The following is a 17,211-nucleotide window of genomic DNA, read 5'->3' on the forward strand; positions in this document are numbered from 1 at the left end:
GGAAGATCGCCACGCAAGTCGGTCGGCTGGCCAGGACTCCGCTGCCAAAAGCGGGGCGGGGCAGCACGGTTTTTCCGCTTCCGACGTGTTTCCGGCCTTAAAGGCATTTCGCCCTTCCCTTTAAGACGCACCGCCCCCTCTCAGTTATTCCCAAGATGGCGGACCTACTGGGCTCCATCCTGAGCTCCATGGAGAAGCCACCCAGCGTCGGTGACCAGGAGAGTCGGCGCAAGGCCCGAGGTGAGGCTCCCAAATCCACAACAGGGTATCTGCGCCTTGTTCTTGGGACCACACTCTTCCCTCCTTGAACAATGCCACCTCCTGCCCTAAAAGACCCTCACAGGCCACTTTTGAGACCCTCAGAGTCCCTAAAAGGCCTCCCGGCCCGCCCGCTGTTCTTTGCAGACAATGATTGGCTACCTCAGCCTGTCTCCTGCCTCCTGCCGCTCCTTCCCATCCTGGCCTTCTGCAGTCCTTGTTTGCGATTGGCCAACGGGCCCGCCTGTCTGCTGTTGGCGAGCTCTGATTAGTAGGATGCCTTTCTTCCGATTGGAGGACGTCGTTTCCACCGCTGCGGGCCCGCGTACCTCCAGTTCTATTACGATTAGGTTTAGGGCACGCCCATCTACAATCTGGTCCTCTCTATTGGCTAGCTCAACTTCAAGCGCTACCTCCAAGTGTTTCTCCTTCCTTCTGACCTGCCTCAACCATAGCACCTCCCATTGGTTAGCGGGAGCCTCCTTTATGCTCCTCCTCCTTGCCTTGAATTAACCCAGTCCCTCATACCTCTGTTCAACAGCCCTTTCCCAACTCTGTCCTTAAATTCCTGTGCTGCCCAACCGGATCGTGATGTTGATTGGAGGGATGAGAATGGCCTGCAGGTTCCGATTCCCCCGTGGCCCCCCTGTGCTGAGTAGCTAATCAGAAAGCTTGCTGGAGTTTGGCAGCCAGGGTAGGGCGCGGCCCGAAGAGGCCTACTCAGTGTTGGCTCACGCTCTGGCGTTTGAAGGACCCTAGAGGAAGATCAGCCAGGGTGCACCCAGTTCCCAACAATGTGGACCCTGACCATGGACAAATCTCATACCTGGTATCTGCTCCCCATCTACCCAAAGGAGGCAGGACAGGCAGGATGCCTTCAGAATGTTCAAGGACCCTTAAATATCTGTAGTCCCTTATTTACAAAACTTGTGGAGCCCAAGAAACCCATCGGGGAGGTTACAGACCGTGACTGAGACACTTATGAATGATCGTAAAGAGCCTTAATAACCAGTTAAGTGCTTTGGGAGAAATATATAGGTAAGAGAGATTAACTGGGGGGCTATCAAACTTGTCTGAAATGAGCTGAGTACCAAAGAATAGGTAATTCAGTAGAGAATTAAGTCTGGAACCTCCGGGAAAGCGGATCTTAATAGTCAACAGTTGAAATCACTTAGGTTCAGATGAATGACAACTCTACTAGCTGACAGAATAGGGGCTTCAGCCACTCGCCTGAGTCTCGGCTTACTAAGTAGCTGAATTTGGAACCCAGTTGTGACTTTTTAGTCACATTTTTAGCCCGTGTTCTTGAGCATACTCTTGATCCATCTCCCAAGATGCAAAAAAGTCTGGGAAAGCAACTAGAAAACAATGGATGGTGAAGATAGTGAAGCCTCCGGTCTGTCAGGCCCTGGAAAGGAGGTGAACAGGGACCCTGCCCTCCAGCAGCTTAGAGCCTGGAAGGAAAGATGCGGAGAAAACAAAACAAAACCCCGTGTCTTTATCAGTGCATGTGCTTGGAGCCTACAGGGAGAAGTCTTGACTCCTGAAGACAGGTCAGTGTTCACAAGAGGTGGAAAAGCATGCCAGCTAGAAGGGATGATATGTGCAAAGGCATGACGAGACTAGGAAGTAGGAAGAGGTTCAGTGCCCCCTTTGGGGACTCCAGCCCTGTGGAAGAAGTGAACGTAGGGTTTTGAAATGCCAAAAGAAAGGAGATGGGTCATTTCAGGCCAGGGAACAGACAGAAGAAAAGGCATGCCGAATCACAAGAGGCAGCAAACTCATCTTGGAAGAAGAGGCAGGATAAGAGACCAGGTTAAAAGTGGTCTGAGGGCTGGGAATGTTGTTCAGTGGTAGAACACTTGCTTAGCATGTGCAAGGCCCGAGCTTCACGCCTCACCAGCGCGTCAGTCAGTCAGTCCCTAGGTTAGTGTGGTGGGTCTGCAGATTTGAGGCCAGCCTGGGATGTAGAGTTAGATCCAGTCTCAGAGTTGTGCCTGGGGAGAGAAGGCAGGCAGCCAGGTGGCTAGGCGCTGCTGTCGGGGCTGTAGCTCTGTGGCAGAACTCATATTTAGGTCTAAGGCCCTGAGCTCAATCTTCCCCAGACCCCTTTTGAAAAGTCATGTCTGTGCACTAAGGGCAGAGGGGTGATCTGGTATAAAGGCTGAATCTGAGGAAGGGTAGGAACATTCAGTAAGAGAGGAGAGTTTATTTAACTAACTTTGGACACCTATACCCCCAAAAGTAAAGGGTGATGTTAGCTAGGTGGTGGTGGTGCATGCCGGCACCCGGGAGGCAGAGGCAGATGGATTTTTGTGAGTTCGAGGCCAGCCTGGTCTACAAGAGCTAGTTCCAGGACAGGCTTCAAAGCCACAGAGAAACCCTGTCTCGGGGCGGGGGGGGGGGGGGAAGTGCTGTCTTAGGGTTCCTGTTGCTGTGATAAAACATCATGACTGAAAGTACTTAATGGACATCATAGCCCAAAGGTCTAAATTTCTTCTACAGTCCCTCCATACCTCACCCCCCCCCAAAAAAAAAGCCCCCAAAAAACCATAGTCAGGCCCGTTACACCAGTAGTCCACTCTCTGGTGCCAGTTTCTGTCTCTGTTAGGAGGGTTTTGTTTTTGTTTTCAGTTTTTCGAGACAGGATTTCTCTGTAGCTCTGGACCTATCTTGGAACTCACTCTGTAGACCAGGCTGGCCTTGAACTCAGAGATCCGCCTGCCTCTGCCTCCCAAGCACTGGGATTAAAGGCATGGGCCACCACTGTCCAGCTACAGGCCAGTTTTATGGAGGCATGTTCTCAATTATGGTTACTTTCTCTCAGATAACTCTACCTTGTTACAAGTTGACAAAGAAACAAAACAAACACAGGACAGGTAAGAAGGGCATCAGATTAGCCCTTTCAGCATCATCCAGGCCCTAGAAGTGTGTGAGGGGGCACTATAGAATATAGGAATTTTGCCAAGCAATGGTGGCAATACCTTTAAACCTGGCTCTTGGGAGGCAGAGGCAGGCTGATCTTTGAGTTTAAGGCTAGTCTGGTTTACATAGAGAGAAATTCTGTCTCTACAATTTGTCTAATATGCATGAAGTTAAAAGCTGGTTGTGGGAGTGCATGCCTTTAATCTCAGCATTCCAGAGGCCGAAGCAAGCAGATGTCTCTGATTTTAAGGCTTGCCTGAAACATAGTAAGTTCTAGGCCAACCAGGGCTACATAGTGAAATGTCTCCAAAATAATAATTGTACATAGAGATATAAAGTTAAATAATTCCCCTTGTCTGTAGATGAGTTGAGAAACCTGACACTGATGCCGTTCTTGTTCCTCAGGCGCCTTATAGTTCTTTTGTACTCTGGGCATTTAGTGACTGTTAATTGGCTTTCTTGTGGGGTTGGTAAGTGAAGGGTGTGTGTGATTCCAATCTTTGTGGCTCCCACCACACAAGCCCTGGAAGGGGAAAATTGTTGCAGCCATCTTGGTACTCTGGGCTTAGCACCGTGTCAGGTGTGTGATGGGGGGACCATCAGAATAGTTGGTGAATCAGTGGTATCTGCTGTCCGAGCACACTTTCCAGTGGTTAGCAGGCGCTCTTGGAAGCCTGACCACCGCTACCCATCCTTCAGCCTTATCCTCATGCTGCCCTTTCTCACCCTAGAGCAGGCTGCCCGCCTGAAGAAACTACAAGAGCAAGACAAACAACAAAAAGTGGAGTTTCGTAAAAGGGTGAGAGCAACTGGAGAGCTCAAAGGCAGCTTCTGGAAGGACTTGCAGTAAGAGTTGGAAGACTGAGGACTTGGTTGTATTGACAGTGCTCCAGACAGCCAGTGGCTCGGGACATGGGAGAGCTGCGGGAGGTTTAAAAAGACCATCGGCCCAGGAGAGTTTTGGGTGGAGCTATCATCTCATGTCCTCCTCCTTTTGTTTTTCCTAAGATGGAGAAAGAGGTGTCTGATTTCATCCAGGACAGTGGACAGATCAAGAAGAAGTTTCAGCCTATGAACAAGATAGAGAGGAGCATACTGTGAGTGTCTCTCAGCCTGGGGAGGCAAGAAATGGGCAGTGGAGGGACATGGAGGAGCCAGGGGACAGGGCCCCTCATGGCTCACCACACTGTCTTGTGTCTTCTCTTCCCAGACATGACGTAGTAGAAGTGGCAGGCCTCACCTCCTTCTCCTTTGGAGAAGACGATGACTGTCGCTATGTCATGATCTTCAAAAAGGTAAAAAGCCTGGGCTCCTGCCTCTCCTCTTAGCCTGTCCCTGCTACCTGAGGGAGGAGAGGAATGAGATCACACATATCCTTGGACCTCTGGTTCTACTCTTCCCTTCATCCCCAGGAGTTTGCACCCTCAGATGAAGAGCTGGACTCCTACCGTCATGGAGAGGAGTGGGATCCCCAGAAGGCCGAGGAGAAACGGAAGCTAAAGGTGAGCTATGCTCTGGAACCTATATCTGTCATCTGAAAGAGGCAAGCTGGGGTCAGATCCTTGAGTGCAGGTGCCCTATCTCTGTGCCCTTAGGAGCTGGCTCAGAAACAGGAGGAGGAGGCAGCCCAGCAGGGACCTGTGGTGGTGAGCCCTGCTAGCGACTACAAGGACAAGTATAGCCACCTTATTGGCAAAGGAGCAGCCAAAGACGCAGCCCACATGCTACAGGCCAACAAGACCTATGGCTGTGGTGAGCCGTGGTGTGAGCTAGGGAGGCATGAGGAGAGCAAGGCTGGGGGAGGGGAGCAGAGACTGAGGTCTTGCCCACTCTCCCCTCTGCTGCCAGTGCCTGTGGCCAACAAGCGGGACACACGCTCCATAGAAGAGGCCATGAATGAGATCCGAGCCAAGAAACGTCTGCGGCAGAGTGGGGAAGAGTTGCCACCTACCTCCTAGACATCGCACCCAACTCCCTTTGACCTCTAGCAAGGCAGGGGCATGGAGGAACACGGCTGCTGCTATCAGGACCCATCCTGGAGCCCCACTTCAAACTCTGAGGTTCTACCAGCTGTCACTCAGGCTGGAGGAGAAGCAGGTGTTTATCACTGCTGCAACTTGGATGTATGGATCGTGCGTGCGTGTGTGTGTGTGTGTGTGTGTGTGTGTGTGTGTGTGTGGAGTGCAAATGTGTGGGTGGGTATTTAATCTGTATTATTCTCTATTATCCTTGGAACTTTCTTCCCCATGGGGCTGGGGTTACTTTACATTGAATAAACACTGTTTGACCCAATGTTCTGATTTATACATAGAAATCTGGATACTAGGTCCATAGGCAAAGAGAGTAATTTTAGATCGAACAGTATAAAGTTGCTGTTTATATAAGCTAAAGATATAGTCACACTGTTATTGTGACTTCCAGGTTTATTTTTACATATTTTGTGGTGCTAGAATCCGGGCCTTGTGAATACTGGGCAAGCATTCTTATCACTAAGCTGGGGTGGAGTTTTTTAAAATGTATGTATATGAGTGTCTTACCCACACATAAAGATGTGCACCATGTGCATGCTTGGTGCCTGTGGTGGTCAGAAGAGGGCATTGGAGCCTCTAGAACTGGAGTTACTGATAGTTGTGAGCCACCAGGTCAGTGCTAGGAACTGAACCCTGGTGCTTATAAGAGCAAAAGTGCCCTTAACCACTGAGCCATCTCTCCAAACCCCTAAGCTTGGGATTTTGAGACAGGATCTTACTACACAGTTCAAGCTTCCTTGAAATTCGTTATCGCAGCTCTGTCTCCCAAGGCCTGAGATTACAGAGTGAGCCACCACACCCAGCTAAGATACAGTATTTTAAGGCTGAAGCCAGATGCCCCGACTTTGTGTCCTGGCTCTGCTCTGTTGAATAAGGAATAATTAACTCTTTGTGTCTTGGTTTCCTTGTGTGTGAAAAAGGGATAAGGATGGCAAATGGCTGATAGGACTGTTCCTAAGCTTATGCAGGTCAGTAGTGTCAAGTGTTGTGAGCACTTCCAGATCCTCAAGCTCTACTGAAGTGGCAAATGATCTCATTACCATTTATCCCCACAAAGCACTCCGTCTGGTGCATCCTGTTCCAGATCCCGCTCATGCTGGGAGCATCAGGACCCTCAGTCCCTCCCCATCCACGCTGCCCACTCAGTAGCTGTTCCCTCATTCCAGAAACACCTCTCCAGCTCCTTCTCACACACAGAATTGGCTTTTTCTAGCTTCATTCCAAAATGTGGGTTTCTCTTTTGACAGCCACTGAGCTTTCAACCCCTCACTTCCTGTCACAGCAGGTTACATGTCATTCTCTGCCTCTTCCTCTGCCACCTGGCCACTTCCTGTCATCCTTTCCCTCCCTCCTTCCAAGGAGCAGCTCTGGTCTCGTTTGGCATCGTTTATTTCAGGGAGAAGGGCTTGAAGGCCTGTGTCTGTTCTTTGGAGTCCTGGAGCCTCCAGCTTCTCATTTGGCCTTTGGATTACGGAACTTTCGTCCAGCAAAGACAGCTTTGTCTCCAAGAGCCTCTTCAATCCTATAATACAAAAATCAGAGCTGCTACCTTCTCACCTAGGAGTGCCTTCCTCTCCCCACAGTCCAGACCTCTACCCACTGTACCTCATAAGCTGGTTGTATTTGGCCAGACGCTCTGAACGACATGGGGCACCAGTCTTGATCTGAGGTGGGAAAGGGATTTGGAGGGGTTGGGTCGGGCCCCAAAGGAGCAGGCTGTAGTGGTATTCAACTCAGTGATACCAAGGTGACCAAGGAAGGTTAGTTAGAGACGCAGGAGAGGGAAGCTGAGTACCTGTCCTGTGCAGAGTCCCACCACGAGGTCAGCAATGAAAGTGTCTTCAGTCTCCCCAGAACGGTGGCTCACCATCACCCCCCAGCCATTAGATTGTGCCAGTTTGCAGCTGTGTGGGAAGGACATTTGATGAGGTCTAATGTGACCTCAGTAAGAAAGCCAGGGGCAGGCAAGGCAGACCTTTCGTTTTGTTTCGGGTGGTGGGTACTAGAGTGCCTAAGTTCTCTGGGAAGCAGCTGGAGAGTTTTCTGATCTTGGATTAGAGTGGTCAGATGTTAGTAAGAGGAGCACAGCATGGGAGGAAGGTAAAGGGACATGACAGCCACGGTGGCAAAGGTCCTGAGGACAAGCCAAGAGTTAGTCACAGCCTTGGGGTTAGTGCTTGGGTGAGTCAGGTTCCCAGGAAAGAGTGGACTTATGGCAAGAACAACAGCAGTGGGTGAGCTGGAGCTGAGGGTGACCACTCTGAACCTGAGTCAGGAGACACTCACGCCTGGATGGATTCTGTCACTGAGCCAATCTGGTTGACCTTTAGTAGCAGGCAATTGCAGGCCTTCTTCTCAACAGCCTGAGCGATCCTCTTGGGGTTGGTGACTGTAAGGTCATCTCCCACAATCTGGATGTCCACTCCCGAGAGGAATGAGGTCCATGTGGCCCAGTCATCCTGGTCAAAGGGGTCTTCAATGGAGACCACTGGTAGGGAAATGGGAGCATAATTGGGGTTAGAGAGGGGACCTGATGAGGGGTGACAAGTAGAGCTTAAATGGAGGCTGCAGTGGAGTCAGATACCGGAACCCGTGTTAGGCAACTGCAGAGGACTAAGGCAGAGCAAAGCCCTTGGAAATCTCACCGGGATAGTTCTTGATGAAGTTCTTGTACAGCTCCCCAAGCTTCTCCCCACTGATATGCCGTGCAGGATCGTCAGGTGACTTGAAGTCCAGATCATACTTCCCATTGCGATAGAATTCAGATGCTGCCACATCCATGCCAATTACCACCTTGTCTGGGTAACCAGCTGCCTGAATGGCTGTCTTTAGCAGCTCCAGGGCTAGGAGGGGAGCAAGAAATGACCTGAGACTCCAATGTCCCCTGCATCTGCAGCCTCTCTTCCCTCATCATGGGGACCCAGGTGGTCTCTGCCCCAGGATGCTTGCACTGACCCTCATTGTTCTCCAGGATGTTGGGAGCAAAGCCGCCCTCGTCCCCCACATTGGTGGCGTCCTTCCCATACTTGGCCTTGATGACCCCCTTGAGGTGGTGGTAGACCTCGGCGCCAATGCGCATGGCTTCCTTGAAAGAGCTGGCTCCCACTGGCAGAATCATGAACTCCTGCATGGCCAGCTTGTTTCCAGCATGAGAGCCCCCATTGATCACATTGAAGGCCTAAGACAGGAGACAATGCTCAGAACCGGGAGACATGAGGGGTGGAAGGCGAGAGGGAACTGGAGGTGGCAGTTGAACTCTGCTCACCAGCTGAGTGGTTTAGGATGCATAATTGTACTCCTCAGAGCCTTCCCCTCATTTCTACAAAATAATTACAATGCCTACTTCCCTGTGACTCTTCTGAAATTCAGGAGAAATAGAACATAAAGTCCTTAGCATGTGCCTGATGTGTAACAGAATAATTCTATGGCATTCTAAATAAACTGGCTTGTTTCACTCTCAAACATCTCTAGTCACTTAACTCGTATTAATTTCTTCTTTATGGATGAGGAAACTGAGGCATAAAGGTTAAGTAATTTGCCTAAGGTCACACAACTAGAAAACGGGCAAGGCTAGGGCTGAATTCAGAAGATGTCTCTAGAGTCCTTACTCTAATCTTTGTTGTTGTCTCTGCCTCCCGAGTGCTGAGATCACAGACATGCACCACCACCACCCATGCTCTTAACACAACCTTCCTAGTTAGTAACAATAAATGGTAACATAATTATTGAGATTAAATTCTGCCCAGTCCATGCGGGCCTCCAAAGATGGAAATGACTGGGGCAGCAAGGGAATGAAGAAAAGACAGACAATGGACACACAGACAGAAGCGCTGGGAAATGGACAGACTGAGCTCTCTGATGGGAAAACCTCAGCGCCGTAGAAGCTTCATGTGTCTATTATACCGAGCTAGTACATTCATTATATAGACTTGGCAGTGTTATTGCATACAAATAAACAAGGAGGTGGGCTTATGGTATACAACTGGGCCAAGGGGACAGGGTTAGGGGATCTCAGAACAGTTTCTGGAAGGAAGCAGTCTTCAGATCGTACACATCCAATGGGGAGGGAGCTATGGTGGACACTTGCACCTGGTCACCAAGGCAGGCTTTACCATGCCTCTGAATCTTAGCCCAGGGGAGAGGCTTTACCATTCCTGGGTCTGAGGCTCTGGCGTCTTTGACAAGGCTGGTTCATGTCAACATATACATTCACCCAGGACTTCATACATGCAGGGCTTTCTCTGTACCCTACAAAATTCAGAGTTACTACTAAGAGGGCAGTGACTTCCTACAGACTCAGAGGATGCCCGGAAATGCTGATATCCTTGCTCTAAGGAGGTTTCAAGTCTGACTGGTCAGTGGGGTACTAAGATGAAATGAGGTCTAAGGCACCAGCCTGACCCTGGAAGGTGAAGGATCTAAGGGACCTGACAAGGGAGGGGAACATCAGGAAGGAGGGGCCACAGCACAGCCCAAGAGATTTCATTTCAGGAAGTGCTTTTTTGGAGCAGGGATTCCGAAGGGGCAGCCACACTCACAGGCACAGGAAGTACGAGATCAGGATTTCCCGCAAGATCTGCGATGTGTCGGTAGAGAGGGACCCCTTTCTCAGCTGCTCCTGCCTTACAAACGGCCAAGGACACGCCCAGGATGGCATTGGCCCCAAACTTGGCTAGAGGGAGGCAAACAGAGAGAAAGGATGGGAGCTCTTACAGGTTTTGCAGTTAATTCCTTGAACAGTCCCTCCGGTCACCCCAGGAAGAAGCTTTCTAAACCACTGGACATTAACATTTCATTAACTCATCTCTTTCCTGGCCTGCAGACTTCTGGACGTTCACCCCGCCTCCCTGGGCCAACAGTTTCACATGTGTCTACTGCCAGTCAGGCCTGGCAGAAGACATGTATCAGGAAATGCCTGTGGAATGAATAAAGGCTATCCAGCTATGATGTGCCCCAAGAAGGGACACAGAAGCAACCCCACAGCTGCCATCGGCCTCTCTTCCACCCTTGTGCATGCCACCACTCACACAAGACGGGACACAGAAATAACCCAGCCAGCTGTCACTGTCTCCCACCCACCCTTGGGCATGCCACCACTCACACTTATTCTCCGTCCCGTCCAGCTCAATCATAAATTTGTCCACTTTTTCTTGATCCACAACACTTAGTTTCTGGAAGAGGCAGAGGTCCGATTTCTCAGGAGCCAATCATGTGCAGGATGAAGGACAGGTGAAAATATTGGGAGTGGGGCTACCTGGGGTGAGGCACAGGGTCGCAGGGAGGAGGGGAAGGGGGAGCTGGTTCCTCTACTTGCCTTTTCCAGCAGAGCAGGACCTAGGGTCTTGTTGATATGCTCCACAGCCTTCAGCACTCCTGGAGGCCAGAGAATGGGTTCAGATTTCTGAGGGATTAGCCTCTTCCCATGTGGGGTCCTCTCTCCTGGATCCGCCTGCACAGGCTCCTCCGGTTGGTCTTTACTCACCTTTTCCCAGGTAGCGTGATTTGTCTCCATCTCTTAGTTCCAGCGCTTCATAGATACCCGTAGACGCGCCACTGGGCACAGCTGCTCGGAACCGACCTGGGCAGGAGGGATTGGCAGAGCAGAGGGAGTCCATTCACAAGGGCCTGGGGTCACCTCCCTGGACCCAGGGACAGGAGAAAATAAAGAGAAACTCCCGCCTCCCCCAGCTCTGGGGCCAGGAAGAGAAGAGGGTCTGTGAGGGAGTCTGACAAAGGACAGGATGTGGGACTCTTGGGAAGGAGCAGGTGAGGTTGGGGGTTTTCTGAGGCGAACCAATACAGCGGGTCTGTGTTACCCTTGGCGGTGTGCAGGTCCACCTCCACTGTGGGGTTGCCCCTGGAGTCCAGGATTTCTCGGGCAAAGATTTTTTGCATGGCCATGACTGCACCAGGAGAGACTTGAGTGAGCAAGAGTGGACAGCTGATCCCTTAAGGAACTAGAAATCCCTTGCCCTTTTAAGAGTCTTCCCCACCCCAAGAAGGCAGGTGCTGGAGCTAAAAATACCCCATAAAAAGGTCACAGACCAAAGAGGCAGGAGGGCCGGTCCCCTCCTCCACCCTCCCCCACTCGGAACAGCTCTTGTTCCACCCTCCCAGCCTGAAAAATGAAGGGCTGAGAACTTCATAACTCCCCAGATGACACCCCTCCCTGAATCCTTCGCGGGCTCCTTTCACTTTTCTGATTAAGTAGCTGCCAGCTGCATCTTCCTAGCCCTCCAACCCTATCTGCTTCTCATTGTCCCATTCCCAAATCCTCTGCCTGGCATAATTCTGCCTACTTTATCTGCTTCCCCATTTGTCAGAGCCTCCTTCCCTGTATTGGTCAGTACTCCAGTATTCGCCCCAACTCTGCTTGCTGCAGCCTGACCACTTTCTCTCAAGCACCCCAGTCCGAGGAAGAAAAGCACCAAAAGTTCCCTCCCTTTCCAAGCCGGTACCACCCCACACCTGCACATCTTGTAACTCAAGTTTTATCAAACCTGCGACGTCTTTCCTGGGACTTTGAATGAAGCTTCTCGTCTAGGTGGCAGCTGGGACAGTGTCAGCTCACCCCTTCTCAGGCTGGGCATTTATCCCCAAGCCACTCTGTCCCCCGGCCAGCCCCGCCTCTCTCATTCCATCCTCCTCCCCTCCACACCAGGCCAGCAGCCAAAGGCCCACTACTGCCTACAGCAGAAGCCTCTGGCCTGGGTACCCCCTTCTCAAAAGTTAATGATGACCCCGTACATTTTCTTTCTGCCCCCAATAAGAGTCTCAACTTGAAGTCTACTCTTTGAGGGAGTGGGAGAGGGGCTTCTGATAGGCGGGTCTGTCCCCTTCTTAACCTCACATTGCCCCTTTGCAAAGGTTAAAGAGGAACTAGTGCCCTTTAGGAAAGGCCAGGGGTAATCTGAGCCATGCAGGCTGAGGAGGGGGCCTGGAAAAGGGGCTGCAAGACTGACATGCACACGTGCTCCACTCACTCGGAGGCAGGCGGTGCAGGCCACACTGTTGGGGGAAGGAATCAGGGATGCTGAGCAAGCGCTGTGGTCTAAAGTTGACACCCTCCGCCAAAGAAGGCGAGTGCTTTCACCTCTCAGGGTCCTCATAACGGCCATTTCGGCACCACTCCACCCTACCCTCTCTTGGCCAGCGAAGGGCAATGAGAGAGGCCAAGGGACGAATATAGACCAGCACTGGCCCGGCACTGGCCCGGCGCCCGGCAGATAGTGCTGGGGGCAGCACTTATGGTCCAGCGTGAAGCCTAGTGCTCAGGAGCTCTTTTCCCCACCTGCCCCACCGACTGTGATCACGTCAGTACTCAAGCCTTGACTATCAAAGAATGGTGTTAGATCACGAGTGGGGGGCAAAAAACCATGAATGGACGCTCGCAGGGGATGACATTTTAGCGGCCGTTCTGCCCATCCATTTGCAGCACCGCAGGAAGTGAGTCTCTGCACTTGGTAACTCTCCACTTTGGCGGGTCTAGGGCGAGTGGGGCGGGGGGGAATCTGTCCCGCGCTCCGTGCAAGCCTGGCTGGCCGACCGGCTGGTGTCCCGAGGCGCCTCGGCTTCTCACTCGCCGGCGCTGGAGCGGGTGACTCACTCGCCGGCCGGCTCTCGAGCGCTCCTCCCCGTCGGCCCTCCCCTCGGGGTCGTCCTCCTCGCCTGCCTCCACCCAAGGGTCCCCACCTGCCGTCGCGTCCCAGTCCCGCCCCCCTTATCTCCTGCCGCTCCCTGCGGGACTTTTCCACCCCGGGGCAGGAGGCTCACGGGCCAGAGGTCAGGGGATGGCGGGCGTAGAGCGCCGCCACGTGCCCCAGCGCAGCCCCGCCCGTGACTCAGCCACGCGGCTGTCGAAGAACCTGGGCTCGGGGGGCGTGGGGAAGCCAGGATTTTGGAGTGGGCATCAGGGAGTCTACCAGGACTCCAGAGTCTGGAGGAGTCCTTACGCCGGGAGGCACTGCAAACCCTGGCGCCCCTCCTCCGAGGGACCGGAAGCGGCCGAGCCCCTCGGCGGCAAGGGTCCCGAGTGACTCATTTACTCCCGCCAGCCTCACCGGCCTGCTGTTGTCCGCCCCAGCCCTGCTGGGCGGCTAGTGAGCTGAATGCACACAAGTACCTAGCAAAAGTTTTACGGGGGAAAAAAAAAAGCCCAATGGGCCCAAAGTAGAAGGGACGTTCCCCTTCTTGTAAAAGTTGCTATGCTTGGTGCTTTGGTATTCTTCCGCCTTGAAAAGAGTCCCTCCCGTGTCACCCGGCTGGCGCCCCGGTTCAGTGACCTCTGTAGAGAGGGTTCAGGAGTAGGGCGAGGCTCTGAGCTGGAGCGGATCCAGCGAAGGAAGATTCCCCTGGAATACAGGGATGCACTCGAATGAGCCCAACATGTGCGGCCCCAGCAGACGGCTGGGACAGGTGCCCTAGCTGGGGACCTTTACCAATGGAAATGACCAGAGCACTGGATCAAATTTAATTTTGCTCCCTTATCGTCTAAATAAAAATTCAAAGTGGAGAAGGCGGCAGCGCACAAGCCAGGGCCTCTGCCCGCTCCGCCTAGTGGGGACGCGTCTTCCCTCCCAGAAGGTCCAAATCGGCGCTGCCAGGCGCGCGCTCGCGCAGCCAGCCGCTAGCCCCAACCGCCCCACGCGCTGTCTTCTCACTGCCCCGGCGCAGGCGCGGGCGCACGCGCCGCCGCCGCCCGCCGTTCCTTCCCTCCCGCGGAGGTGGGGGTGTGTGTGTGTGTGTGTGTGTGAGAGAGAGAATCATTCCGTTTAACCCTGGGCTCCCCGCACCCACTTTAATTTGCTCAATCTTACTAATTTTCTTCCTTTTTCTCTCCCGGCTTCCCCCTTTTAATGCCAAAGTGGTTTGTATTCAACATGAGTCGGAGCGAGCCCTAACCTTAACCTCGCTCCTGCCACCGCCAGTCTAGCCTTTTTGCACGGCTTTTCATCGAACTCGGCAAATTTTGCAAAAGAGGGGGGAGGGCTTTTTAAAATTGCATTTGCAAAAGTTCGCTATCTGGCCAGGCAAGGGGGGGGGAGGGAGGGAGGGAATGGGGAGCAGGCCCCGCCCCGCCGCCCTTTGCAAATAAAAATCTAGGGGGGGGGGAGGAGCAGGAAGTGGCGGTGCGAGGGCTGCTGCACAGCTAACAGAGCCGCGTTCCGGACGGCAGCGCGTGCCCCGAGCTCTCTGCCTCCCCCCGCCCGCCAGCCCGAGCCCAGCCCGCGGCCCCAGCAGCAGCCCGCAGAGCAGCCCCAGCAGCAGCGCCATGGCCGGGTGGAACGCCTACATCGACAGCCTCATGGCGGACGGGACCTGTCAGGACGCGGCCATCGTAGGCTACAAGGACTCGCCCTCCGTCTGGGCCGCCGTCCCCGGGAAGACCTTCGTTAGCATTACGGTACTTAGGGGATTGTGCGGTCCCGGGCTAAGGCTGGGCTTAGACCCTCAGGGAGAGACTTGGGTGGGGGCGGGCGCAGCCTAGCGAAGGCAGCGAGAGGCCGTGATCTGGTCCTCTGCCTGGAAGCGGCGCGAATGGCGGCTGCATGAATCTAGGTCTCTCTTGCCCCCCAAGCCCTACGACCCTCGGCGGCGGCGCCCATCCCGCCAGCCACCCCGCTTTCTGCGACGGGGCGTTACATCCGGGGCACAGGGCGGGGAGGGGCGCGCCGCCCGGTGCGGCGGCCCACTTCCGCCTCCTCCAGGGCGGGGCAGGCACGCGCTGCAATTTTAGCCTGGGATTATGATTGATAAGGGGGCTCGGGGAGCCTCGACTCCACTTTGGGCCGCCCGCTCGCGCTCCCTCCACCATTGTCTCCCCTTGTGCTGGTGGGAGCTCCAGGCGCGTGGCCTTGAGCCCTGGCCCGACCTCCGTGAGCTCCCTGCCCCTCCCAACTCCGTTAGAGAGGGCGAGGCCGCCACACACACACCCCCAATTCGGCACGTTAGCCTCAACATTCCTGTGAGGCCAGTCCCGGAAGTCCCCTCACCCTCCCTTCCCGCCATCCGGCCGGGCCTGGAGCAGGGGAACTTTGTGAGAAGTTCTGACACCGTAAAGTGAAGGAATAAGGTTGCTGCTGTCCCCACCACCACCTTCCCTGGCCACACTGCCCGGAAGTGGGGAGGGGGAGCGGAAGTTCGAATGGGGGGGAAGGGGATTTCCGGGCGGGAGGGTACCGGATGTAGGGGTTTGGGGTTTGAGGGGGGCAGAAAAAGAAAGGTTCCCCGGGATGTCTAGACTCAAGACAGCCTGGACCCCCGACCCTTAAAACTTTTTCAACTTTCCTAGAAAGCCCCCAGGGGTCGGCTTCCTCATCTTGGGGCGTAGACACCTGGACCTAAATGCTAGGTTACCGGGAGACCCAGGCGTCCGGGCTCCTAACAACGCCTGCAGAACCTTTGACCAAATAAGGACAAAGTTGCTTCTCCTCCTTCCCTGCCCCCTCCCTCACCCTCTCCGCTTCTGCTTTTCCTGAAGGACTGTTCTGAGCATCCAAAGGCTCCCCCTGGATCATTGATTGAATTTTGGTACCCAGGGGTTTTTTTCCTTTTGCTTTCCCCATTTAACATCAAGGTCTAGCTACTTAAGAGGAATAGTATTCTTTCTTCCCTGGTCCCATGGGTTTTCTCTGCGTGTGCGCACACACACACACACACACACACACCCCACTCCATTTTTGGTGGTGTGTATGAAGCACATTCACCCCCAACTCCAGGATAAATAGTGGCTTCTTGGGAAACAAATTAGCCGGTGCACTAACTTAATGCGATGATTGATTCTGACTCTTGCAGCCAGCTGAGGTTGGTGTCCTGGTAGGCAAAGACCGGTCAAGTTTTTTCGTGAATGGGTTGACACTTGGGGGCCAGAAATGTTCTGTGATCCGGGACTCACTGCTGCAGGATGGGGAATTTACAATGGATCTTCGTACCAAGAGCACAGGAGGAGCCCCCACCTTCAATGTCACTGTCACCATGACTGCCAAGAGTGAGTTTCTGTGCTAACCAGGTCTTTGGCACCCCTAACGTATCTCCTTTTTTGTTAGTCGTTTGGGGTTTTCTGTGGTCCCTCAATGAGGTCGCAAACAGGGTTTTCTCGAAGTTTGCTGGATGTGGGAACCTTGGAGAGTCCTTGGGCTCTGCCTATGGCTCCCCATCTTGTAAAAAAAAAAAAAAAAGGCTGAGTTACATTACCTTTTAAATCTCTTCCTGCCTTAAACTTAGAGATTAGCTCACTTGGTATAGACTGTTGGGATCTTAAGTCAGCATTGGCTCTGGTCTTGGAGTTCTGTAAAAGCCTGAGAGGCAGGAAGCTCATCCACGGCAGCTTACAGCCTGTGACCTCTAATTTTGCCTTTTCTTCACTAGTCTTTAAGCTGAATTTTTTCCTCCTTTGAAAAGCTCTATTGTTTTAGGGTGACTGACAGCTTGCCTGTGGGGGGGGGAGCTGGTTGGGAGGAATGAGGTTAGGTTACAGCCCCCAGGGCTGGACAGCTGCTCAACAGCTGGCAGGGTTGAATTGTGACACCTGGGTCCTAGCCTCCTTTCTTTTTCCTCCAGCGCTAGTCCTGCTGATGGGCAAAGAAGGTGTCCACGGTGGTTTGATCAACAAGAAATGTTATGAAATGGCCTCCCACCTGCGGCGTTCCCAGTACTGACCTCATCTGTCCCCTCCCCCACCACTCCCTTCAGCTTTTGCACCCTTTCTTTCCATACACACACATACCATTATTTTTTGGGCCATTACCCCATTTCCCTTATTGCTGCCAAAACCACATGGGCCGGGGGCTGGGGCTGGACAGACAGATACCTCCCCTTACCCATACCCCCTCCTGTGTGTGTTTGGGAAAAAATTGTTTTTGGTTTTTTTTTTTTCTGAATAAAAAAGATTCTACTAACAAGGTCCTGTGTGGTTTTGCACTTGGGGTATTAGTTGGAGACAGGCACTGTGGCCCATGCCACTGAACTTAGCTATTTGCTTCTTGGCTGTGTCCAGACT

General features: G+C 53.2%; 3 protein-coding genes across 5 annotated transcripts; 2 read left to right on the forward strand and 1 right to left on the reverse strand.

The window, feature by feature from the left end:
- Positions 1-14: 14 nt before the first annotated feature.
- Spag7 (sperm associated antigen 7) lies at positions 15-5,374 on the forward strand. Its single transcript, XM_050162779.1, has 7 exons — positions 15-240; positions 3,915-3,982; positions 4,192-4,280; positions 4,394-4,478; positions 4,596-4,685; positions 4,779-4,935; positions 5,032-5,374. Exons 1-7 carry the CDS (start codon positions 156-158, stop codon positions 5,139-5,141), a joined length of 684 nt encoding a protein of 227 aa, XP_050018736.1. The 5' UTR covers positions 15-155; the 3' UTR covers positions 5,142-5,374.
- Positions 5,375-6,584: 1,210 nt separating this feature from the next.
- Positions 6,585-13,473, reverse strand: Eno3 (enolase 3). 3 transcript variants are annotated; one of them, XM_050162775.1, is made up of 12 exons: positions 12,987-13,473; positions 11,030-11,116; positions 10,696-10,791; positions 10,528-10,586; positions 10,315-10,384; positions 9,752-9,885; positions 8,169-8,391; positions 7,859-8,056; positions 7,500-7,701; positions 7,009-7,117; positions 6,819-6,877; positions 6,585-6,735 (listed from the first exon to the last, which is right to left on the reverse strand). In XM_050162775.1, exons 2-12 carry the CDS (start codon positions 11,112-11,114, stop codon positions 6,666-6,668), a joined length of 1,305 nt encoding a protein of 434 aa, XP_050018732.1. In that variant the 5' UTR covers positions 11,115-11,116; positions 12,987-13,473; the 3' UTR covers positions 6,585-6,665. The 3 variants fall into 3 exon arrangements, with proteins under 3 accessions (XP_050018732.1, XP_050018731.1, XP_050018730.1); XM_050162774.1 differs by lacking the exon at positions 12,987-13,473 and adding an exon at positions 12,197-12,963; XM_050162773.1 differs by lacking the exon at positions 12,987-13,473 and adding an exon at positions 11,714-12,175.
- Positions 13,474-14,323: 850 nt separating this feature from the next.
- Positions 14,324-17,114, forward strand: Pfn1 (profilin 1). The gene is made up of 3 exons (XM_050162780.1): positions 14,324-14,616; positions 16,008-16,200; positions 16,773-17,114. Exons 1-3 carry the CDS (start codon positions 14,485-14,487, stop codon positions 16,868-16,870), a joined length of 423 nt encoding a protein of 140 aa, XP_050018737.1. The 5' UTR covers positions 14,324-14,484; the 3' UTR covers positions 16,871-17,114.
- Positions 17,115-17,211: the final 97 nt, after the last annotated feature.

This window comes from Alexandromys fortis, unplaced genomic scaffold, assembly GCF_014885135.2.
Source record: "Alexandromys fortis isolate MF-2015 unplaced genomic scaffold, M_Fortis_MF-2015_v1.1 scaffold_84, whole genome shotgun sequence".
Classification (NCBI taxonomy): Eukaryota; Metazoa; Chordata; class Mammalia; order Rodentia; family Cricetidae; genus Alexandromys; species Alexandromys fortis.